The sequence below is a fragment of the Talpa occidentalis genome, unplaced genomic scaffold (assembly GCF_014898055.3).
Source record: "Talpa occidentalis isolate TD23 unplaced genomic scaffold, MPIMG_talOcc4v2.1 talOcc4.8, whole genome shotgun sequence".
Classification (NCBI taxonomy): Eukaryota; Metazoa; Chordata; class Mammalia; order Eulipotyphla; family Talpidae; genus Talpa; species Talpa occidentalis.
This window is the reverse complement of record NW_023605194.1, coordinates 40,909,694-40,936,331: the sequence shown is the minus strand read 5'-3', so window position 1 is coordinate 40,936,331 and position 26,638 is coordinate 40,909,694. Positions and strand designations below refer to the sequence as shown.

The following is a 26,638-nucleotide window of genomic DNA, read 5'->3' as shown; positions in this document are numbered from 1 at the left end:
AAAATACTTTCACACAAAACATTTGCCAACTCTTGCTTTTGTTGACAAATGGAAGATGAAGAACAGATTCCAGAGGGTCAGTAAATATCACCAGCAAAGAAAAAATACAGGCAGGTATTTGGTTTGTTCTTAGGTCACCTGTAAGCCCCATGTGTTTAGAGTAGGCATTTCATGAAGAAGGTGAATCATTAGAGTTAATAATAATACATGGAAGACATGTCACAATGAGATTTGGGGATTTTATGTCATAGCAGGAACTTGAAGTGCATTTTTAGGAAATGAACCATTTAAGGTTTTTGAGCAAATTAGTTTTGCCAAGATAGGAAACTTACAATAGTGTTTACAAAGTGGTGAGGGTTGTATAAATGGTTGTATTAATGGAAAACTAATATAAATGTATTAATGGAAAAGAATGACATAGTTCTCAGAGTTGCTAGTAGAGTTAAAATTGATAGGACATCTGACAATGGATTTGAGAACAAAGAGATAATAATACTTCTTAGATTCAAACTTCATGGAGCAGAAAAATAAAAAATTATGTATACATACTTGTTAGGTGACAAACTAATTTTTATGGAAAGTTAAGTTAATGGAGGACTATAGTACTATATAGAATAGGAAATCAATTAAAATTGATTACTAGGCATCAGAATTACTAAAGTTGTTAGGGCATCTCAGCCGCAGACAGTTTTCCATTTTACCTCTAAGGCACCACAATATCATCATCTAAACAGTGCCCGTCTCTTTATAAAATCCTCTCACCTTTGCCTTGCAGAATGCCACCCTTATATTCAGATTGACCATTGCTATTTATGATTTCTAAATACTCTGAATTAAGAAGTGCTTTAGCTCCAAATAAAAACTTATCAATGTATTGTCTTCAATTTAGAGCCACAGTTACCAAAGTGTGCATTGAGACACTCCAGGGTATGGCAGCAAGTGCTACTGAATATTTATCTCAGGGTAATGCACAGTTTCAACATTAGAAATAAAAAGTTCTCTTGCCCTCAAGGTTACAGTCCAATTAGGGGGGTAATACAAATGCAAATTGCTGATATTTTTAAGTAAAATAAACATCTTGATTGTTTATTTCATAATATTGTATATTGTGGAGGTTGAAAAAAAAAATAAGTACATCTCTTGGTAGAAATGCAGTAAATCTTTGTGGGGTGGAAGTTATACTTTAAATGTGCCTTGAATTAGAAGGTTAAAATTCCAACAGGTAAAGGTAGTAGATATTTAAGATAGAAGGAACAACATAAAAAGTCAGAAGATTTATTTTGTAGAAGCAAAGCATTCTGTATGATTGAAGCAAGGACATATGTTGTGGGGTAATAGAGGTTACAGCTGGTTTACTATGTAAGTTGTAGTATTATTATGAAGAGCTTTGAATACTGGGGTGTGAGGCATTTGGATTTAATTTACTAGGAAAAGAAGAGTGATTAGGGTGATTAATCTGTCAGCAGGATATAGGATGATTAAATCAAGGAGAGAGGGAAATCATTTGGAAAGGGAATGATGGATTTTATTTTATGTATTTATATTTCAAAGGAAATACCAAACCATATATCAAAATTAAAGAGCATCCTTTTATTCAGCATTGTAACTAACAACTATAAAGTAAAACTCACTATGCATAAAAAAAACCAACAAAACTTTTTAATGTTTTTGTTATTAATGCAAAAATAATAATAAAATATAAATATGTTTGAAGTGCATACTGTACTACACCCCACCCGTTGTATTAAGCTCTCATTTAATTTTCATAAAGACATCGATAGTTTTTCCTATTTCCATTTTGTAGATGAGAATAATGAGGTCTAGGGAAGTAAAGTAGCCCAAAATCACAGTTAATAAATAGATTAATAAAACTTAAAAATAACTATTCTAGTTTGTGTAAGCCCTGTGGTGCAGAGAATTGAGGTTATCCTTTTAGACCCTGTCAAATTACTTTTGGCATTTAACTTAGACATTGTTCTCTTATTACTTTATTTTTCATGTCACACTCATTGATCCCATCCCTCTCCCATCTTGGACTCCCTAAGGTGTTTGAGATGTGTCCTATATTCTTGAAAAATGTGTCTGTGGTTTTAGATGTGTGCATGTGTTTATATTGTACATGTAGTGTGAAAGTATGAACTGTATAGCTTATTCGATCTGAGGTATGTATTTCCAGTTTCTATAAGCTCTGTGTAATAGTGTGATTCATTGCATTTCCCTTATCTTTTCCCCTAGAAATTAACTTCCAGGATGCATCACATACCCTTTACTTTCAAGAAAACTGGATAAATATACTCCCAGGCATCCTCCTAAAACCCATCTTCTTTCCATTGTCTTGTTGCCTTTTGCGTGTGTTTTGAGGGAATTATTTGGGATGGAAGAAATGGTGACTTCTTTGTTCATGGTGTAGTTAAGATTACAGGTGTTTTAATCCTTTAAAATATTAAAATATGTGTGCAAAAGTGATGTCATTGATGCTTCCAAATGCAGCCACATAACCTGGAAGATCTAGGTGAATTATTCTATTCCGTTGATGCATTACATTCAGTCAGTGATATCATAAGCTTTTAAGTATTCTCCAGTACGTTTGTTCTGACTTTATGTTAGTGATTTTATTGCTGTCATTGGTATGAAATAGTGCATATCATAACATTGTAATTGTAAATGATTTATACATTATCTTAATGGTTGTCAAAGTCAGTATTTTCTTTACAAGCTAATAAGAACTATGCTTTCTCATAATTTATTTTTGATCCTCCCACTCCTAACAAGGAAATACACTTTATACTCTGTGAGATTCATAAAATGTGTAGGACACATTATGAGGAAAAAAACATGCTATGTGGTAGTTGTATTTGTTATTTTGGCTTCTAATTTATTCATCCTCTCAACCCATGTTCTCTGACTAGTGTTACTATGGCACCTTCATTATGGCATGGAAAATAGGCTAATTATGTTCTTTAGAATAGACAATATGTGGTACATCTTGAGACACATCCGGAACTCTCAGCCCTCCCTCATCTGCGCTAGTCTAGGTTTGATTGCATGCTCTGGTTGTCTATTGATAATGATTTATACTTACTAAAATCACTAATGTCATATTTAGTTTGTTCCTTTTTCAACTGTATCTACTCAACTATCTACTATATACTTACTCCCTGCTGTTTTATCTGTTCTTATTCTTGTTTTTTGTTTTTTGTTTTTTTTTAAAGATTTTATTTATTTATACAAGCACTGGGTACAGTCAGAAGTGCGGGAGGGTGAGAGAATTCACCAGAGCCAGAGCAGGGAGCAGAGCAGGCAGAAGGACCGAAGTACACTGCTGAGGGGAGCAGCGTTATTCTTGTTTTTTGAATTGAGCTTCTCACTATTTATAAACAACTCTTGTTTATGCAGAGATTTACTTCAAGTCAACAAAATATTTTTATCTTGTAATTTTTACCAAAAACAATTGAACCACATCACCAAAATTTGAAAAATAAAAAATTATTTAAATTATTTATAAATTCTTATTCAGATCTAGCCATTTTTACTTTTGATATAGTCTCTTTTAATTTTATTTTTTATATTGATTTGGTGTAATTTGTAGTCATACCTGTATACACTATTTGCATGTCTTATTTTTAAGTAAAAATATTTTACTCTTTGCCACTTGGTTGTCATAATCATCATTTTTATTGTCTTTAAAATATTCTCTAGAGTAGCACTGTCCAATGGAAATAAAATACAAGCTACATATGCCATTTAAAATTTTCTCTTAGCCACAGCTGAAAAAATAAAACACATGTAAAATTGATGTTAAAATTATATTTTATATAACTCAGCATTTCTGAAATATTTCTCATTTGAACATACACCCATAAAAAATTCTTAATTAAATTTTAACACTTTTTTAATTAAATTTTTTAATTTTCTTATATTGTTCTTCATTTTTGCACAGCATTTAATTTCTCCACTCAGGTATAGTCTCCATAAATCTCCTACCACAATATCATCCATGAACCATCACATAGTCCCTTATGCTCATCCCTCCCCTATTTTGACCCACCTCCCTCCCCTTCTGCTGCTGTATGCCTCAGATCTACAATTTGCCTGCAAGTTTTGCCTCTTTTTTTTTTTCACCCTTTGTTCAGTTTCCCTATATTCCTCTTATAATTGAAACTATCTGATATTTTTCTTTTTCCTTCTGACTTACTTCACTCTTCTAGCTCCATCCATGTTGCTGTGAATGGCATGAGTTTACCTTTTTTGATTACAAATAGTATTCCATTGTGTATATATACCACATCTTTTTGATCCACTCATCAATCAGTTTTCAGGCATTTAGGTTGTTTCTATATCTAAGCTATTGTAAATAGTGCTGCAATAATCATAGGAGTGCAAGTTTCCTTTCAAATTAATGTTTTTGTGTCCTTTGGGTAGATTCCTAGAAGTAGAATCACTGGGTCATATCATAGATCCATTTTTAGTAATTTGAGGAACCTCCACACAACTTTCCATAGTGGTTGGATCAGTCTACATTCCCACCAGCATTGTAAGAGGGTTTCTTTTCTTCACATCTTTGCCAGCATTTGTTGGTGGTGGTATCTTATTGTGGTTTTGATTTGCATTTCCCTGATTATAAGTGATGTTGAGTATTTTCTTCCAATCTGTAGGTTGCTTCTTCATTTTGATTATTATCTCTTTTACTGTACGGAAGCTTCAGTGTGATGTAGTACCAGCTTTCCCTTCATTTTCTTTGCTTCTGGGGATGAGTCCTCAAAGATGTTTCAGAGACATAGGTCATGGAGTGTTGTGCCTATATGTTTCAGGTCTTACATTCAAGTCTTTTATATATTTTAACTTGTTTTTTGTGTATGGTATGAGGTAGTAATCTAGTTTCATTCTTTTGCTTGTAGTGGCCCAGTTTTCCCGGCACCATTTATTGAAGAGACTATTCTTGATTTTAACATTTTTTTATAGTGTCTTTGAAATTGGTGTCTATTTTACATTTATAATATAGTCACTTCAGTCACAGAATTGCCAATAGTTGAAATGAAATGTAGTACTACCAAAACAAAAAATTGTCCAGAAAAATATGTTGTACTTCTTCAAAACAAGGTTCCTATTATACAGATTGAAATCCTAATGAAAAAACCATAAGATTTTGTTCATTATATAAAATCATTTTTCTAAACTGTAGCCATACATATTATTGGCCTATTTTTATTATAACCTTGACACTTGAAAATAATTATTTTTATAATTTCAGTGCTTTTATTTTTGATGGTAATACAGTTTGGATCGTGTGGCCTCGTAAGGATTATAAATTTAGGAAGAAAAATTATGGTTGGCATTAATTTTAAGATTTTGCAATCTTGCAGCACAAACCCTAAATTATTTAAATACTAAACATGTACTTAAAGAAAGACAAGAAAGCATCCAAAAATGGAATTAAATTGTGAATTTGCCTTACTTAAAAACCAATCATTTTTGTTTATTCTTCGTAAAATTAACCAAATTAACTATACTTTTGACACCACAATATTCTTGTGTTGCATCTTAAGGTGTGTACAACGTATACATTTGAAATGAGGCCAAATTTAAACTCCAGGGGTGTGCTGTTCTGTACCTTAAATTACTATCAGATGTATTTTAGCACAGATAATATTTTCAGTCTGAGGTTGGTGAGAAGGCTAGACCAGGTTACTATTTATATAGACCATTATTCTATGGCTGTCTGTGATTAATCCACAGCTGGCAGAATCCTAGCACTGGGAGGTTTTTATTTCATGCTGGAACAGCATGGGGAGTAGTAGGGGGGGAAGCTTTAAACTCTTCTCATTAAATGAAAGTCTAAAAAGCAAGTACATACATACATATTACTATGGAGACAAGATGCAATATAAACTGTTCATTTAATTCTCCAAGTGACAAAAATCATAAAGGAAGCAGTTTGGATGTTTCAAGTGACGTGGTATTTGGTTTAAAAAGTAAGATGAAAACATTTAAATAAAAGTAATGTTACCTAATATTAAGACTTCTTACCTTTTTAGAACGGTTGAACATTAGTAAAGAAATAATGGGTTGGTGTTTTTTAATGATAAGAATATATTATTTATTATGATATGAAAACATTTTTATTAGAATTTAATTAGTGATACTTTAAAGTGATGAGACGATTATATTCTCTCTTAATAAAATACTCTTAGTAAAATTTCCTCTTAGTTTCTCAGCAATTATAGGGACAATAATCCCTTCAAAGAAGGATTCCAGTACACATGACTGTCATAATATTAATTTCTTAGCATTCTCTTATTATTCAATTTGAAATTTGAAAATAATAGATAAAATCCTTTTTTATAAACTTTGTAAAGTTTCTATGATAAAAGTAGTTGGTTCCTCAGTCTTTAGTGAATATTTCAATAGCTTTTTTGTAACTTAAAAAAAAGTTTCCTTTACTTTTTCAGGATTATTTCTTCAATTAATAAACTAGCTCTTCTGCCCTCATTCTCATTGTCATTTCCTCTGTTTTTTTTGTTCTAATTCTTCTCCCTCTCTTGCTTCTTCATTCTTGTTTCTCCTCTGAATTCTTTTCCTTAAAGAGTAAAACTTAAAAATTTATTTTTTTAAAAACAACTCTCCTTCTCCTTTTCCCTCACTAAAAATAGCTTTATTCTCTTTTATCTACTCAAACTAATGGCATCATCTGTGGAGTCATTTGAATCTAAGTTCCATCAACTTTATGATCTGGAGTGCATTTTCAACTTTCATGTCTTCCCACCTGTTTTCATAAAATGAAAATTAGAAGTGTCCATCTCATAAATTTGTTGTGAAAAAAAGTTGATAATAACTAGTTAATATACATGAAGTTGTTTACTATAGTATTTAGAATGCAAGAATTACTCAGTAAATTTCAATTATTCTATTATTATTGACTCATAAAATCCCAAAATAATTTACAACCCTTCTCTTTGCTTTCTCACCATACTTTCTTTAACAACTGTCTATTTTTACCTTGATACCATAGACATCAGATGCCTTCTCCTAAATAATTAAATCCAGTGGGTTTTAATCAGTTCTTTCTATCTCTACCCATTGTATATCTCTACATATCTTCCTGATATCTCCCTTGCTGGATTTTTCTCTCATTTCTATTCTTTTCCTCTTGTTGTCACCTTTATTTTGTCTTTTCTTCTCTCTCTCTCAAGTTTTATTTGTTTCCATTCTTTCCTTTTTCTATAGTCTCTTTCTTGGTACAACCCCTCATTTACCATCACCTTTCTCCATGACCTTTCTCCTGAGTCCAACTTGCTGATCTGTATTTGGACATCCTGTAACACCTCCACATTCTCTTTTTACGTGTAAGCCAAATCTTATTCTGGATTTTCCTACTTCTATTAATGGTAGAGGCAGATTCAAAATCTCAGTCTTCAAGCAATAAAAGCCTGCATTTGGTTCTCTTCTCCTTTGCTTCCTACATCTTAAACAATGCCAAGACCAGTATGTAATATTTCTAGTGTATAAGATCTTCCATGTATGACTTTCTTTTACAGAACCAAATGCAGGCTGTTGCAAGTTGTTGCTGAAGTAATGCTGTCTAGATTAATGTTACTTTAAATTTTTCTACAAACTTTTATTCCTTTCTTTCAGGAAAACATGCTTACTCACCATCTTTCCCCATTCCACCGACTAAACTTCTAACCTTTCAGTCAGCTCCTAACCTTTAGCCTTTCCAATTTCATCTTCCATTTTACTTTGCATATTACTTCACTCACTAGTGTACTATCCAAACTAGTTTCCTATATAAGCCTAAACTTTCTTTCATCTGGACAGCATTTATATATATTTTGTAAAAATCCCCATTAATATTGAAAATATAGAAAAGTAGCATTTTTAAATGTAACTTCCCTCACATAAAATTTTTAATTAAAACATTTTTATTGTATTATTGCATTAATTTCTCATTATTTGAAAATTCTAATTCAGAATAGTTCTTAAAAATGTGGTTTAGATGTTTCAAAAGGTAACAAGCTATGATCTTAATAAACTAATGTCACTTTTAAGCTATGATTATTTTTAAATAAATGCCATAGCACTTATATAATGTAAACTGTTTGTAAGAAACTAGAAGGATCCACTCTGCCTTCATTACTTTTTCTCTGAATTTAAATGCAATTTTTGTATTGATAGATCTTTCAAATATTTTGTCTTAAGTAGATTTCCAGATTTCCCTCAGGATTGATTATACAAATCTAATATAAAATAAGTAATGTTTTATACTCTGATATAATGGCATGTCTCAAGCATATAGTACGCATGTGATAAACTTTTCTCCTGATCAAATACTGCCATTTTCTCTCTTGTCTTGTATAACTGTATTTTATATAGTTTTTTTGGTATTTTTTATGGATTCCTTTTACTGTCACTGCGAGTGACTCTACAGAGACAGCATTTCTAATTTTCCTTCCTTATTTTCTTTATCCAGGGCTTTTTTCTTACAGTTTCCCCAGAGTCAGTATTAAAAGTGGCTCACCATGCTTCTGAAAACAACAGAATTTTCACTTTGAATTTGTCTGCACCATTTATTAGCCAGTTCTACAAGGACTCATTGATGAAAGTTTTACCTTATGTTGACATACTTTTTGGAAATGAGACGGTGAGTTTCTTTTTATTTTAAGTTCTTGAAGTATTTTTTTTAATTTGTCTATATGTTTAGAAATGTAAATGAAAAACTCAAAATTTATATAAATATATTTGAGAAATACCCAGTGCCTCAATATGGATCACTCTAATTCAATATTTCTTTCAGTGCATAACTTCTTATGTAGTAAAATTTAGTTTTTTTAAGTTTTAGGTAACTGAGGATTATAATTCACTTATATTAAAAATTCACTTTTGAATGAACTTTTGCAAATGCAGTTCTGATACATAACCATGACCACAGTCAAAATAAAAAGTCACCCCTTTTAGTCCACCTCTTTTAGTCCACTTTTTATCACCCCTTTTAGTCCACCTCTTCATTTCACCCTGAGCCCTTGACATCAACTGGTGTGTTTTCTAAAGAGTAAAATAATTTTTTCCTTTGATATTTTCATAGGCATGTGATATACAATAAGTGTCTTATGAAGTTAAGTATCTCTTGAAAGTCTGAGTCTTTTAATAAATTATGAGGAAATATTGGTAATTGCAAAATTGTATTAACTCTTGATTGATAGTATTATTTTTGCTAATGTTTATATGTTGTATTTAAAGGTGATAAAATGGAATTTTATTTAAACTCTTACAGCTTTTTCTTTCTATTTAGTACATATTTCTCTTTATTCTAAATTACTGGAAAATTATCTTTTTGCTTATCTAGTGTTTATGGCTATATTTAACCTGTGGACTTCAAAAATTCATGAAATAGAAGAAAAAGAGGCCTTTACTGTCTTCATATGAACTGGGCAGTATCATGTAACTTTCATGAATTTCAGGGTCTTATAATGTGTTAAATGAAAGTTTAGTTTTAATCATCCCAGAAGTGAATTTTGATTATGATTCTGTGATTCTATCATAGTTTGATTATATTCATTGACTTTCTAAGTAAAGTAACAGTTTTGACTGCCTAGAAATAATATAAAAGTAGACCTGGAAATAATTTATGAGATCACCGGGGTGAAGATTAAAGGATTGATTTGTAGAAATAAGATTGTGTGGGTATCTTCAAAGGCATTAACCAGTTGAAAGAAATGCTGGATTCTTGACAATTCACAAACTCACCTGACAGCAAGGAAGAGTGGCAAAGTGTTGCATTTCTAGGTGTCTGCTGAAAGTCTCATGTGACTGAAATTTATGTTTTACAGTTTTCTTATTGCCAGTTTTATTTTCTAAAGGGTAAAGGAAGTAATTAGAAAAATACTATTCTATCCTGTAAGTAACATGAGGAAATTTATTATCAATATGGAAGTCTGACAGTCCTTAGAAGAAATCGTTATTTGATCTCAGACTTCTTTATAGTCAGTAAAGATTAGACTTGGAATAAATACTTAAATATATGCCCTGAGCTTTAAGAAGACACACTTCAAAACTTTTTTCAGAAGGTCAGATCAATATGATTCCAGAGAATGAGATTTTGGATGTGAAAACAACTTAAGAGTATTGAATACCATCAAAAATTCAGTTCTGACTTTATAATCTTAAATGACCTTAGTTAGGAAGAAAATGGGGAGGGAAGAACCTTAAAAATTTTTCAGAGCATGCAGAAAACTCTTTATTCAAAGTCCACATTTGTAAAACATATGTAAAATAAAATGGAAAGAATTTATAGAAACAAGGAACAATGTTAAAAGTTTGGTAGAGACTTGGGAAAATAGAAAAGAAAGACTCCAAAATGCACAGGCAACGACAAAACATTAAATTGGAGTTCATCATAATTTAAAACTTTAACATCAAAGTAGACTCAAGAAAGTAAAAAGACAGCTCAGGGAATAGAATATTTGAAAATGATATATCTGACAAGCCAAAGAACTTAAATAAAACATCTCTCAAAAAAAGTTATACAGGGCCTCCCTGGTGGCGCAATGGTTGAGCGCTGGGTTGCTCACAGCCTGTGCGGCGCCGGTTGGATCCCCGACTGCTTCCCGGCCACCGGAGGAGGGTCCCTCATGGCGCAGCAGACCTCTCCTGCCGCCCGCTGCTCCCCTCAGCAGTATACTTCGGTCCTTCTGCCTGCTCTGCTCCCCGCTCTGGCTCTGGTGAATTCTCTCACCCTCCTGCGCTTCTGACTGTACCCAGTGCTTGTATAAATAAATAAATAAATCTTAAAAAAAAAAAAAAGTTATACAGATGGCAAATAAGCATATGAAAAGATGCTCACCATTAATGATCAATTCTGCAAACTAGTAAAGTTTACATTTGACTACAACTTAGTTTAAGAAATTAAAGGAATTATTTTTCCCAACCAGTAGAGGAAATGGTAAAACTGTAAGAGGCTACATGACTGTAAGTTATGTCAGGATAACTTTTTACTTTTTTAGTTTGACCACTTTTCATCTTAACTCATTTCAGTAGACATATAGTATCTATTATGGCAGACCAATAAACAATGGTATATAGAATATTTGAAACAAACTGTTTAATATGGGTTATAGAATAATAAATATTGGATACAGAGCAATTAGATATATTTGTTATTTTGTCAATCCAGTCTCAAAAAGTCTGCTGATTGAGTTCTAGTTATATGTTTCAGTGTGTCTATACCCTGAGCTTTGCTCAAGTAAATTATCAATGAGTCAGATAAAGTTGTATTTGCAGAGTGCAAATACAGAGAATGGAAATAAAGCAACACTTAAACAAATACCAAGTAAATTAACTGTAAAAGTGAGGCTTTGAAACTTTTAATACCTGGAATCTAATATCATTTTGAGTGATGAATTTAATAAGGATAAATAAAAATGACACCATATTTGATTATAAAAAGCAATTAAGATATTGTAAACTTTCGTTAATCTCATCTGTCCTTGTTCTTCTACTGGAAAGCTCTAGTAATAATAATCTGTTCCATTTTCTGGGAAGGAAAAGGAGCATTTTATATCTACAATGCAATGAAATATAAAATATATTTCTCGGGGAATACATATAGGATTGTCTTATCTTTCTTTCTCTCCACTTGCCCCCCGCCCACCAAGACAATGAAATCCACAATGTTTAGTATAAATTTTCAAAATGTCAACATTTAGCAGAACCAAAAACACTTGATTCTTATTTTCTGTCTGATGACCCCTACCCTTTCTCAGAGAATTATATAGTAATAATGACATTTATGATGAAATATTAAAATATTCAATTAAATATTTTTTAAAGTTAAATATTAAAAATACTTTTTAAAAGAAAACCTCATTCACCAAGACTTTGTCCTCACATGCAATGAAGATAGAGGTTCCTGTGAGCCCTTTGATTACTCCAGTTTACCAGTTGGAAAGGATTTCTAGGCCTCTGCACAAAGAGGGGAATCTGCATAGAGCTTGGCTTTATCTTTGAATTGAGGAAATAGAGCTAGAAGGTCAAGAAATCTAAGACAGAGTTTCACAAATCAGAAGTACAAGAGAGCTACATAGAGAGAGAACACAGGAGATATGCAGATAGAGTAATTCAGAACACTAATGGGGCAAAATTAGCCTAAATTAGAAACTCCTGTAATCCCTCCTAACAATATTATCCCAAAATATTTGGCATTATCCCAATACATGTAATGGACAAACTCCCTGAAAGACATAAAATACCATGGCAAACACAAGATGGAATAGAAGTAAGGCTGTTCAGGTTACATACTAAAGAATTTGTATTTTTAGTTAAGACCTATTCCACAAAGAAAATTCAAGGACCAATGTTTTTCATGTTGAATTCTGTCACACATTTAAGAAAGAAATAATAAAAGTTCCATTAAAACTGTCCCAGAAGATGGAAGAGGAAAAACTACCAAAACCAAAGAATTACAAGAAAACTATAGCCCAGTATCCCTCAAAACACACACGTAAAAATTCTTAAGATAACTTTAGCATAGCAAGCCCAACTATATGTTAGAAGGATAATTCATCATGACCAGGAATGAAATGGTTTAACATGACAAAAGAATTAATATAATTCACCTTAGTAAAACTAAAAGAGATAAAACATGATCATTGTATAGACACTAAAAAAAACTTTTGGCACAATCCATAATCATTCCTGATAAAAGTTCTCAGGATATGATGAATAGAAATTTCTTCAACCCAATAAAGGGCACCCACAAAAAATGTATAGCTAACATAACTTGATTTTGGAAAACCAAGTCTATTCCTCACAAAGCAAGGGTGTTCATTTTCTTCACTTCTTTTTAACATTGTGTTAGAGTTTTTAGCCAATGCTGCTAATGCATGATAAACATCCAAATTAGAAAAGTAATTCTGTCTCTATTATCAAACACCATGATATCTTTGTGAAAAATTCTGTGAAATCTACAAAAACTATTGAAACTAAAACTGAGTTTAGCTAAGTTGCATGATATAAGATAAACATATAATACCAAATTATATATTGGCAATATTCAGAAACTGAAATTTTAAAATATTCCCAATACAAAAAAATGACATATTTTATGTAAACCTGACATGAGATATGCAAAACCTGTATTCTGAACACAATAAAACATTATTGAAAAATTAAAGAAGAATTAAATAAAGGGAGAAGCAAACTTACTCTAAAATTCATATGGAAAAGAACTAGAACTAGAATAGCCAAACCAGTTATCAAGAAAACCAATCAGAGGACCAATCAAAGTTACATGATTTCAAGACTTATTAGAAAGCTATAGTAATCAATACCATATGATATTGATAGAAAGATAAACAAATGATCCACAGAACAGAAGAGATAGTCTAGAAATAGACCAACAGTTGATTTTTACAGTTTCAGATGTCATTCTGTGGAGAACAGTCGTTAGCAAACCATTTGGCAGCACTAATTACAATAGCTAAGCTATGGAAACAACCCAAATGCCCAAAAATAGATGACTGGATCAAGAAGATGTGGTACATATACACAATGGAATACTAATCATCAATCAAAAAAGATAAACGCATGCAGTTTGTAGCAACATGGATGGAGCTGGAAGGGATCATGCTCAGCAAAATAAGCCAGAAAGAAAAAGAAAAATACCGGATGGTCTCACTCATAGCAGGAATCTAGAAAACCTAAATAAGGGAACAGGAAAAAGAATAACTATAAGAAAGAAAAAACCAAAATCAACAAACAACTATGAACCAGAGACACACTATGGGGGGGGGCGGCAGGGAATGAAGGGATTGGGGTCAAAATAAGAGGGGTGCAATTGTATGGGAAATATAAAAATTTAAATTTAAAAAATCCTAAAAAAAAAGAATATCCATATCCAAAAAAAAAAAAACAAGCAAAATTCCATCTATGCAACATACAACCACACAGCTGTTCAAATGTCCAAAATTTAAAAGTGTAACCATAACAAATATTGGCAGTGTATCTATAACTGTCATAAACTGCTGGTGAGAATATAAAATGGTACTACTACTTTGAAAATGGTTTTCCAGGTTCCTACAAAGTTACATATACACCAACCATATGACCTATTATCCCATTCCTAGGGTATAAATGCATATATCCATATGAAAGCATAGTTCCATATAAAAATATGGACAAATGCTCATAGCATTTCTATCTGTAATACCCCAGATCTGAAAACAAACCAAATGTCCACCAAGTAGTTACTAGATAAAGAAATAAGTGATATGTCCATGTAGTAGAATACTACTCAACTGTAAAAAGTTTGTCTCAGATTGTGCCTGTCTTTGTTCCTGAGTTTCTGTGAAAAGCAGAGGTTGGTCTCGGTTTTGAAATCCTCTCAGCCACATTATACCTTGAAATTGGCAAATTCAGTCTATTTACATTTAACATCATTATGGAGACATGCATGTTTATTGTCATTTTGTTGTTTATTATTTTGGCTTGTCTTTTGTCTTTATATTTTTTGATATCTTTTTAATGCACAAAGAAAATTTATTTTCATAAATTTTTATTGAGGTAATGTTGGTTTTCAACACTGCATATGATTTAGGGATATAGGTTCACCTTTTCAGATATGTTACCACATCAAAGCTTTCATACTCCTCTACCATAGTCCATTGGACCCCTTCCCCACTTTACTTCTAACCCCTCTTCCTTCCCCTATCCTAGATTTAATTTTTCAGTCAAACTTCTAGGTTTCATTTTGTCTCTTTCCTTTGTTTCTTTATATTCTACATATGAATGAAATCATCAGGTATTTCTCTTTATTCTTCTGGCTCATTTCTCTTAGCATAATTCCCTCAATTTCATCCACGTTGTCACTAACGGCAAGATTTCATGTTTTATAGTTGAGTAGTGTGCCACTGTATATCTTCTTAATCTATTTGTCAGTGTACATTTAGGTTGTTTCCATAGCTTGGATATTAAACACTGGGCTGCAGTCAGCATAGGAGTGCTCATATATTCCTTCTAATTGGTGTTTTTGTATTCCTTGGGTAGATAACTAGAAGTAGAATTGCTGAATCATATGGAAGATCTATTTTTAATATGTTAGGGAGCCTCCATATTGTTTTCCTTAGGAACTGATCTAGATACATTCCCACCAACAGTGTACAAGGATGCTTTTATTCTCCACACCTGCTTCAACACTATGGGCCTTTCTCAAGGGTATGAGGAGGTATTTCACTGTGTTTTGATTTGCATTTTCCTGATGATAAATGACGATTTTTTTTTTTTATGTGCCTGATTAGCCATATGTCTTCTTTCATGTTTGTCTTTTTATTTTATTTCATCGTTTATTTTTATTTTTAAAGATTTATTTATTTATGTATACAAGAGCAGGAGTACAGGCCAGAGATGCAGGAGGTGAGAGAACTCACCAGAGACAGAGCCGGGAACAGAACAAGCAGAGTGACTGAAATACACTGCTGAGGGGAGCAGCGGGTGAGACAGGAGAGGCCTGCTGCGCCATGTGGGTTTCTCCCTGACCTGCCTGGGATTGAACTCGTGCTGCAGAGGTTGCGTATTGCTTCATAATGCAGTGCTTAACCCCTTGCGTCACCAGGGAGGCCCTACAATATTTGATTTCTCCCCTCATGTGTAGTCCCCATAATTCTCCCATCACTACAGAACTTATGACCATCACCAGAGTCCCTTGTGCTCTTTCCTCCCCTGTTTTGACACCTCTCCAGCTCCCTGCCCTGCTATATGCCCCAGATGTATGGTTTGCCTCTAAATTTTGATTTTTTCCTGATCCTTTGCTCAGTTTCCCTATATTCCCCCTAAAAGTGAGACCATCTGATATTTTTCTTTTTCCTTCTAACTTATTTCGCTTAGCATCCCTTCCAGTTCCATCCATGTTGCTGCAAATGGCATGAGTTTATCTTTTTTGATACATCTGTATATCCTATTTAGATATTTTTGATTTAGATATATTTGATTGCACAATTTTTGGTTGGGTTATGTGTTTTCTTGTTGAGTTGTATGAATTCTCTGTACATATTAGGTATTAGCCCCTTGTATGTATAATGAACAAAATTTTTTTTCCCATTCATGTAATGCCTTTTTATCTGGTTTTTCCTGTCTCTTACCTAACTGTTTCTCTTCTCTTTGATTTGCCCAGGTAAAAGGATATTCTTCTCTATGAAATATCTGAAAATATTTGCTTGGGCACGTTTTGACATAAAACAGAAGGAATACAATTGCTGCATTCATGTAATAAAAATAAAGTACAGTTATTCAGATAGTTAAGTTATGCAATTTACCTTTTTCTTTCATTTCTTTCTTTGTGGGGAAAAAAATAACAAAATTTGCCATTTTTGTGTGTATAATTCAACATTAAGCATACTTACAGTGTTGTGGAACTATCAAACTACCCATTTTCAGAACCTTCTTATCCCCAATAGAAACTCTGTATCCATTAAACAGCAACTCTCCATTCAACCCCTTCTGTATGTCTGGAAACCACTGTTTTATTGTCTCCATGAATTTACTATTCTGGGGACTTTATGTAAGCAGGATCATATAATAGTTTTCTGTGTCTGGCTTATTCACTCAACATAATGTTTTTGGGTTTTATTCATGTTGTACCATGTATCAGAGTTTCACCTTTGTTTACTCATCTGTTGATGGATATTTGGTTTGTTTTCACATTTTGTCTTCTGTGAATAATGCTACTGTGACACTAATGTACAAGCATCTGCTTGAGTCTCTGATTTCAGGGCTTTAAAGGTATATACCTAAAAGTGGAATTGCTGCATTAAGTGATAATTTTTTTTTTTTGAAGAACCACCAAATTGTTTGCCACATTTTACCATTTTACATTCCCACCAGCAATATACAAGGGCTTCATTTTCTCCACATCATTGTGGAGAAGGGTTATTTTCCCTTTTTTTGACAATAACTGTCCTGATGGATGTAAAGTAGCATCTAATTGTGGTTTTGATTTGCATGATTAAATTTTGTTGTTGACGCTGTTCTTTTTAAATGAGATTCAGAAATACATAGACAAATATTTTTCTTGCCTCAATTTAAAAATCTCGGTCACCTGTTACATTGCATTTTGTACTTTCAAAGTACATGTATGAATATATTGGTTATTCTCACTAAGAAATAGTGTCGAAATTGTTCCAGTGTATAAATCTTTACATGTTAAATTGTATTTTTAATTTGTTTCTGACATCCTCAAAGTTTAAAACATTTCCCTTCAGCAACGATCATTTGTTAGCTAGACGCATATAATCAGTTCAATAAAGGACATTCTGCATGCAGGTAATTATATCCACTGATGCCTGTTAATGCAAGCTGGTTTGTAGTCATTATCTGGCAATACATGACTAAAGAACTTGATTATTCTTCTTGTTTTTTTAATTATTAAATTAAGAACTTTTTTTGAATAGTGTCGTCTTGCAAATGGTTCTTAAAAGTAATACCTTTCAAGGCTCTATAATCACTACATAATTAACCTGCCAGGATTAAGTATACTCAGCTTTGCCTCAGGATGCTTAACTCTCAAATAAGGTCAATTATCTCATGGTAATAACTGCTTTGTCAAGAGTTACCACTTAATTCCATACTGCACCGTCACATCACCCATACAATACACCTTAAGATAGCTTAAATAATAAAATACAGCTTTGAAATAAGACAGAAGAATCCAGTTTAATTATTTCATACAGATTAAGAATGATACATTTTAGATAAAATTCTTCTTCATAGATCTAGTCTGCCCTGAGTCTTATAGATGATTATATTCACAGTCCTTTTGCTGGCAATATTCCCACATTGCACAATTTCCTACAGGGAGATCCATTTTACACATAGTGATCCCTCAGAGGATTCAGTATATTAAAATTCTCCAGTATATATAGCACAGCAAAACTGACATTACTGTCTCTTTCCTGAGTGGTGATTTAACTTTTTTCCTAATATCTACTTTATCAATAAATGAAATACAGAACAGTGAACAAATCACTGCCCTGTTCGGTGGTGATTGTTTCTGTTATTGTTGAGTAGTTCTTCAAACATATAAGGAAAGTGATAAAAAGCCAAAAATAGAAATGCTACTTGACAAGTCAGGACATTTTAAAAGAAACATAAAATTAAGGCCTCCCTGGTGGCGCAGGGTTAAAGACACAGCACTATCAAGCTATTGGCAGCCACTTCAGCATGAGTTCAATCCCCAGCCAGGGAACTAACCCACATGGCACAGCAGACTTCTGTCTCGCCCGCTGCTCCCCTTAGCAGTGTATTTCAGTAGATCCTCCTGTTCTGCTCCCCACTCTGTCTGGTGAATCCGCTTACCTCCTGCACCTCTGGCCTATTCCCCAGTTCTTGTATGCAAATAAATAAATCTTTAAGAACAAAACAATATTGTTCAGAACATCCTTTGGTCACTTTCAATTCATCTGTGAAACAAGCTTTTTGCTATTTCAATATGAAAATTTGTATAACTCTTCAAGTTGTGTGAGCCATATGTAAGTGCTACACTGCATACATATTCATTCAGATAGTTTTGTTAGTTATAAGACTTTCTGTCCTTTGTTAAAGATATTTTTAATTTTTAGAAAAACTTTCTCAAGTCAATGTACATTATCCTCAAAGAATCTTTTGAATTTTTACATCTTCTTGTGAAATCTGATTCCTTTAGATACATGATTTCTTAGCATTTTCAGAGATACCAGGCTGTCACCTGTATCTTGTTTCTTCCAGTGAAAGATGTAAATCGCTTTCCTGATAATGCTCATATGAATCTTTCTATTCCTCTTTATTATAAACAGTGAGAGGGACTTGTGATATAGACAAAATCTAAGATCAGTCAAGGAAGGTGGGAAGGGATGTTTTCAGACAAGGTAAAAAGCCTCTTCAAAAAATAAAAACTTTTGATATTTTTATAAAATTCTGACACATTTATATTTTCTGCTGACAATAATGAAATTTCAGTTGAGACACAGCTAGAGCATCATCAGATTGCTGCAGAGCTCCTGGATTTAACCTTCTCCTTAGGGCCTTTCTGATATATTTTACTTCTCTGAAAAAGATAAGATGCACTGTAACGCAAGGGAGGCTTCTAATGTCAGTGGCACTTTGTAAAGATGTTCTGTGGAAAGGATTCAGAGCCAAAAGCTATTTAACTATAATAAATATGTCTCCTTTCCTTCCTTTTTATTTCTTTTTCTCCTTGCCTCCTTTTCTCTTCCTATCGTTACCAGCATACCCTTCCTTTCTTATACACTTCATCTCCCTTCCTTTATCAACTGCATTTCCTCTCTAAAGATGAAATGTTTTTTAAATCATTCTCAAGCTACGATCCATCATTTGTAAAAAGCCCTATAATTTGAAATGGCTTGAATTGCTGTGGAGATAATCATATTTCATGCTGTAATGCCTTTCTACATTATTCAGTATTTCAATTAATCTATTTATTTGGTTGTTTCCATTAGTTTACTACAAATTTGTGACTATTTTGGTATTATTTTCTAGTATGACATGATATAAACGTAATGAGTCAGTATTTATAGTTCTATTTAATGCATCTGAAATTCTTCTTATTGATAATCGAAATTATTTGACATTGATTCATCCTTATAATAAAAAGCTTACGTTTATTTGACAGCAGAAGGTTTTCTACTCAACTCAAATTTTTACTGTTCCTTTCTTCTTTGACATCAGTATTTTGCAATTAAAAATAATCTTTCAATGATTACCCTCATGTATGCATGTATGTTTTTATGTTGTTAGAGGTGTTTCTTCAGGGTAAATTCCTAGAAATAAGTTTGTTGGTTTAACGGATAGGCATATATGTAGTTTTTGTTAGATATTGCCAAGTTCTTCTTTCCCCAAAACACCTTTCTCCACTACATAACTATTCATGTTTCATGAATAATGTTTCATGTTCATTTTTGCCTTTACATCTTTCCATAGGCCAGTTAGTCTGTCTTTACCCCCTACCCTCTGGTTCTATCTGGCAAACTTCTGCTTATGCATTAAAATTCAGTTCAAATATTACTTCCCTCACATCCCCCCCACTCTTTCTCCTTCATTTATCACCATTATTCCCATTACTTAAATATGATTCTGTAATATTTCATGTGTAGTTATATCATTACATTTTTGTTAGTTGCTTATTAATGTGTTTTCCTTTATACTAGAATGTGTTCCTTCACTATAATACTATATAATAATACTATATATAATACTATTATATAGTATTATAGCAGTATTCTGCTATATTATATATAATACTATTATATAGTATTATAGCAGTATATTATTATTATATAGTATTATAGTAGTTCACTATAATACTATTGCCTAACAGTACATATTTATTAGACATTTAGTAAATGAATGGATGATGGTTTTTCCCCACTGTTGGGAGAGTTTGAATCTTTGCAAATTATATGTAAAGAGAATAATTGTTTTTACAAATGCTATTATCTCTACTTAATCTCACCACCTTTGATCACAGACATTTAAGACAATCTTAAATTTAAATCTATGAAATTAAACTTTACAACTAGATTGTAATTGACACAAATATTTTATGTAATAAAATAGTGACCCATGTTTTCATAGTTTTATGTATTCTATCAAAATAAAAATGCCAAATTAAAATTAAGCTATAGTTATTTCCAATTCAACTCTTAGACTACATAGATTTTACTTAACCTCCTATAAATATATCTTTTATTTCCTTTCTTTTACTCTACAAGTGCTGATCCTTTAGGTCACAGAATATATGGAATTAGAAATCCATCTACTTGCTCATTAACTTTATGCCTTAGGACATATACAACAATATCACAATAATATTTTTAATAGTACCACTACCAATATGATTTCTAAAAATAGTTTTGATTTTTTTTACTTATCTCTATGTTTTCCCACATTTTTGCAAATTATACTATGCTTTTAGGGGGTATAGTTATTAGATATTATTTCTCCCTGTGGGCTCTCGTTTATCTTTGTTCTATAAGTGACTATATATTTAATTACTGCTACCAGTCCTATGTTGATGTTTCTCTAGTTACTTTGATTTCCTGAAGCTTATTATTCAGTAGTTTCCTCAGGAAGGCCTCATGGGAACAATATTCTTTGAGTTCTCATGCTATTAACTGTTTGTTGCCTTTATATTGAGTCTCATTTTTGCTAGATATAAAATCCTTGCCTCCAGTGTTATTTCCTTTTGTGTTTTAAACATGTTGCTTCATTTTCATTGTTGTCAAAGTCTAATAATCAAATTTTCTTTTCCTTCTGAGCTGTTTGCTCTTTGATATCTTGTGCGAAGATTTTTTGTCTTTAACGTGATTATATTAGAACATCTTAGCAATAAAGTATGTATGCTTTTTAATGCATAGTTTTGATTTTTTTCAGATAATTCATTGAAGTACAGTCTTATCTATTTATTTTGCTTTCTTTTTTAGCTTTTTGTAGGCACTCTTTATCCACATACTGGATCTTCTTGTTCTGACTTCAGTATTTATTTCTTTTACTAAAAATGTATGTCTAAATATACATTTTATTTTTAATTTTCATTTCACATTTGTTCCCCTTAAGACAAAAATTATAGTTATTTAAATCTGTGTTTCTCCTTGTTTAGTCTTCAATTTTAAAATAGTTTTGTGCAGAATTCTATTTCTTTACTATGTTCTATTACTCTGAATTTTTTAATTTTAGTATGTTTCACATTTTGTATCATTTTTATATTGTCTTTTAGATTATTTTGAAATAGGCTATTTTACTTGCAGCCTTTCTGGCATATTAACCTTGTATATAGAGACTCTATTCTGCTATTGTACATAAAGATTCATCTTTTTCAATAACTATTTTCTGTCAGAACTGTACATTACCACCTATGTATGTCTCAAGCCTGAATCTATACACACTTTAAATTTAATTACCATGGGCCTCCTTGGTGGCGCAAGGGGTTAAGCACCACACTATGGAGTTGTCCACAGCCTCTGCAAAATAAATAAATAAATGTAACTACCATGGTGAATAAGAGTTCAGGGAAGCATTTTAAATAATATCACAGAACTGAATTCAGCAGAAAGTAGACAGGTATTCAATAGGACAAATAATCTTCAATCCAAAATTTTCGGAAAGAGAAGCTGTATACTTAAAAGAGACCTAAAAGATATGTGAGTCAATGACCAAAGTATAGACTTTATTTGAGCCCTAAACCCAATCGGAACAAATCATTTGGAAAAAAAAAATAACAAACTTCTCAGGCAATGGGGGAGGTATGTACAATGATGGGATTATTTGTTGCTATTAAGGAAATACTGTTAAATTTTTAAGGCGAATGATGGTATTGTGGTTATAACTTTGTAAATAATGTCTTTTAGATATTAAAATATGTATCTTTATATACATAGGATGATCTGAGACCATCTTACTGACAAAGTGTTGTTTGAATAGAGGACTGAAGGAACATTCTAGGCAAAGGGACAGTAGGTGAGCTTCAGTAAAGCTAATGTAGCTAGAAAAAGAATAGTAGGAAATAAATTCTCTGGGTGCTAGGTCATTCAGGGTCTTGGAGGACATTTTAAGGATGTGGCTTTTTTATTTAAAAGGGGCTGGAATGTCATTTACTTTTTATTTTTTGGGGGGGTAAAGATTTATTTATTCATGCATACAAGAACCTGGGTACAGGCCAGATGCGTGGGAGGGTGAGAGGATTCACTAGAGACAGATGGGGGAACAGAACAGGCAGACTGACTGAAATACACTGCTGAGAGGAGCGGCGGGCAAGGCAGGAGAGGTCTGCCACGCCATGTGGGATTCTCGCTGGCCTACCAGGATCGAACCGGCGCTGCAGAGGCTGCAGACAGCTTCACAGGGCTGTGCTTAACCACCTGCACCACCAGGGAAGGCCCCTGTTATTTACTTTTTAAAAGGGAGTGCTACACTTTGTTCATTAAACATATACTATTTAAGTGACCACTGTTTACTAAGTACTATATTGAGTATAAAACACAAAATTACCTGTCCTGGTTATCCTAAGAAAAAATACACTATGGGGGATCAATAGCAAGATTTTAAAAAGTCACTGATGAGTTATATAAATAATTTAAGCAAAAGGTGGTACAGTGCTTTAGACCCAAATTGTAGCGGTGGAAGGAGAGAGAAGTGCTTGTTTTAATTCTTTATATATTTTCAAAGTAGAATCAATAGGATTAGCTAATAGATGGAAAGTGAGATTGAAGAAAAGAGTCAACATCTTCTTGAGAAGAAGAGAATACATCTTATTAAAATAGTACATAAAACATTTAATACTTGTGGCTAATTTTTACAATGCTTTTGTCACCTTTTTAAAGTTAGAAAATTATCATGAAATAGGGCATTTGGGGCTTGCTAATCTTCATTGCATCTAATTTCAACTAGAGATAATAGATTACACAATTTTTGTCATTTCCATTCACTCTCTTCCTCAAGAGCTAATGATATAGATGCATATATTAATACTTGTGTCTATGTCAGATGTATTCTCCACTATAATGTATTTGCTAAATTGGTAAGCTAGGAGTCTGAAGTGTTAACAACCTAATCTGTGTGGCAATGACAACTACATTTAACTTCTCTGGCCCTTAATTTTCTCCTGTCAGCATCCTTTTTTTCAGTATTAAGTAAAATATGTGAACATTTTTTCAGAAATATAAAACACTATGTAAGTAAAAACAAGGAAATTGTATGATTACTCCAATTTCAATTTTACTTCTCTTTGTAGTGTAGAATCACAAAGCAGATTAAGTAATGCATGTATTATCTTATCCATGGATACAAAATTTGAAAGAATAAATATTCTGCACAATTTTGATAATTCCCAAATTGTGTGCGTTGGCAAATTGATCAATGTAAAGACAAAATTACTGGATGATAGATTTTTCAAAAGAATAGAGTTGAAAGCTTATTTTAACTTCTTCCTTTCAGTTTAACAAACTCTTGGAGAATTAATGTCCTTCCGTTTGACCACAATTTATTGACATCATATTCTCTATCAGGCACTGTGCTCTGCATTAAGTATTCATCAAAGATTTCAAAGAATATTTATATTGCAATTATTTATATATATGTATATACACACACACACATATATTCAGTTGCTTGTCATAATCTCTTTCTGTTCAACTTCATTCAAAATAGGAGTGTGGAATTCCTATTACTATTGTTTTATTGTTAAAGTACTATTTCTTTTGAGCTGTAATGAATAGCTCATTTTGAGAGGCAATGAATGTTTTCTATAATTGACCTTAATAAAACTGAATTTTAAACATGGAGATATTAGTCAATCAAAGTTATTAGTACTAATTTATTCAAATTAAGTTAGAATTCAAATATGATAAATAGAATTCTTTTATTACAGTATTAAGCCAATTGAATTAATAGTTTATAGAAAATTAATTTCTTACAACATGAGTAGCCACACTATCTTCCAGCATGTCATTAATTCAAAGATTACCAGTTCAGTTCCTGCCTCTTCTAGGAAGGGAATTTTGGTTAGGAGGTAAATTCAGTTTACTCCTTCATAATCACTTCACATTTGTTATGCAGAAGTCAGAATTCATATTTTTTGTTATGTAGAACCCAGAATTTCACCCAAAGGAATACTGCAAAATAAATTAACAAAACTTTTGCTTGTTGGTAAGGACATTGAAACTGCGACAAAATGGGTGAAAAAGATATAAGCCTATCAAGCAATGCTGATAGTACTTAGTCATATTTTTCAAATAGCAAATGGAAGAAGTGGAAGATTTATGAGGCTGGACTGCCTTTTTTTTGTTTTTTGATTTTTTTTAAGATTTATTTATTTATTTACACAAGCACTGGGTACAGTCAGAAGCGCGGGAGGGTGAGAGAATTCACCAGAGCCAGAGCGGGTTGCAGAGCAGGCAGAAGGGCCGAAGTACACTGCTGAGGGGAGCGGCGGGCGGCAGGAAAGGTCTGCGCGCCATGTGGGACCCTCCTGTGGTGGCCAGGGAGCAGCCGGGGATCAAACCGGCGCTGCAGAGGCTGCGGGCAGCTTCACAACCCAGTGATCAACCGCTGCGCCACTGGGGAGGCCCTGGACTGCCTTTTAAAATGTGATTTTAATGCATTTTATTACTCTGTGGCAAGGGCATGGGACAATATAAGCCTTTTCTAGAAATACCTGCATTTCTCTCTTTAGTTGCTCTCATTAAATTTATTTTACCTGAGCTCTGGATCTTCATTTTCCTTTATTCTAAGCAATTGAAAAAATATTCTCAAGGTGTCACTGATTTAGTTATCAGGTTCCCTTATCTCTGAGTATAATTGGTAACATAAGTACAGGAGATATTTCTGGAAAGGTTTTTCCTTTCTATATGTAGATCATTCAGATACCTTTGAAAATTATCTGTATGGTAGGCGATAAAATGTCATGGATAGTAGAGGTAGAAGAGGAGATGAATAAACTGCTTTGGTGTTCACCTCTTGATACTTCTATTTCTTAGGAAAACAATTGAAAATGATCATTTTATAAAATGTTAAAAGTAATTCCTTATCCTGGAGGTCTGTAATATCTCTTATTAATATGAAACAATAAAATAGATACAAAATTACTTAACATGACCAACAAGTCATAAGTAATCTTTTAAAATGTTATATCTAATAACCATGCTCATTGTAGAGAATGACAAATATAGAAATATGCAAAAAAATAAAATCAGCATTTACTATATCACCCCACATTAACTGCTTTACAAATTTTTTTTAAAGATTTATTTATTTATTTATACAAGCACTGGGTACAGTCAGAACTGCGGGAGGGTGAGAGAATTCACCAGAGCCAGAGCGGGGAAGAGAGCAGGCAGACTGACAAAGTACACTGCTGAGGGGAGCAGCGGGCACAGCAGGAGAGGTCTGCGCACCATGTGGGACCCTCTCCAGGTGGCCGGGGATCAAACCAGTGCTGCAGAGGCTGTGGGCAGCTTTGCAGCCCAGCGCTCAACTGCTGCGCCACCAGGGAGGCCCTGCTTCACAAATTTTTCGTGTTTTCTTGCAGGGTTTTTTCTGCACATATTATAAAACTTCTTATTTTGAAATGATTTCTAACTTAAAGAATTGTAAGATGTGTACAAATAAATTTCCCCCCTTGCTTTGAATGTTTTATCTTTCTACATATGTATGTCTAGCCAAAGTACATGTTCAAATTTTTCTTGTTCTCCCAATACTGCCCTTTCTAGCAATTTTTTGTTGCCACTCCAAGATCCAATCCAGGATCATGCATTGCCTTTACTTGACATCTCTCCTTGCTTTCCTTTAATCTGGGACATTTACTTGATCTGCCTTTCTTTTTTATGACATTGTTACTTTTAAAGAGTATAGATAAACTCCTTATGTATAATATTTTAACAAATTGAAATTATTTCCATTACTATAAATTCACATCTTTTATCCCACTCACTATTTTCTTTTCAGCATTTCCAATGTCATTGAATTGTTTTGATTATCATTTTGGATGACTATAACAATTTATTTTCATTATTCTTATATTACTGGTCATTTTTACTTTTTTCATGTCTTCAGTATTATAAATACGGTTGGGAAAAACATCATTGTAAATATATCTTCACTGTAA

General features: G+C 32.7%; 1 protein-coding gene across 2 annotated transcripts in view; it reads left to right on the top strand.

Moving 5' to 3' along the window:
- Positions 1-26,638, top strand: part of ADK (adenosine kinase) — a 430,089-nt gene that overhangs the window by 283,332 nt on the left and 120,119 nt on the right. For both annotated transcript variants that reach the window (XM_054690530.1, XM_054690531.1), the window contains exon 7: positions 8,468-8,638. In XM_054690530.1, the coding sequence (XP_054546505.1) occupies positions 8,468-8,638 (171 nt within the window). The remainder of the gene's footprint in view (positions 1-8,467; positions 8,639-26,638) is intronic.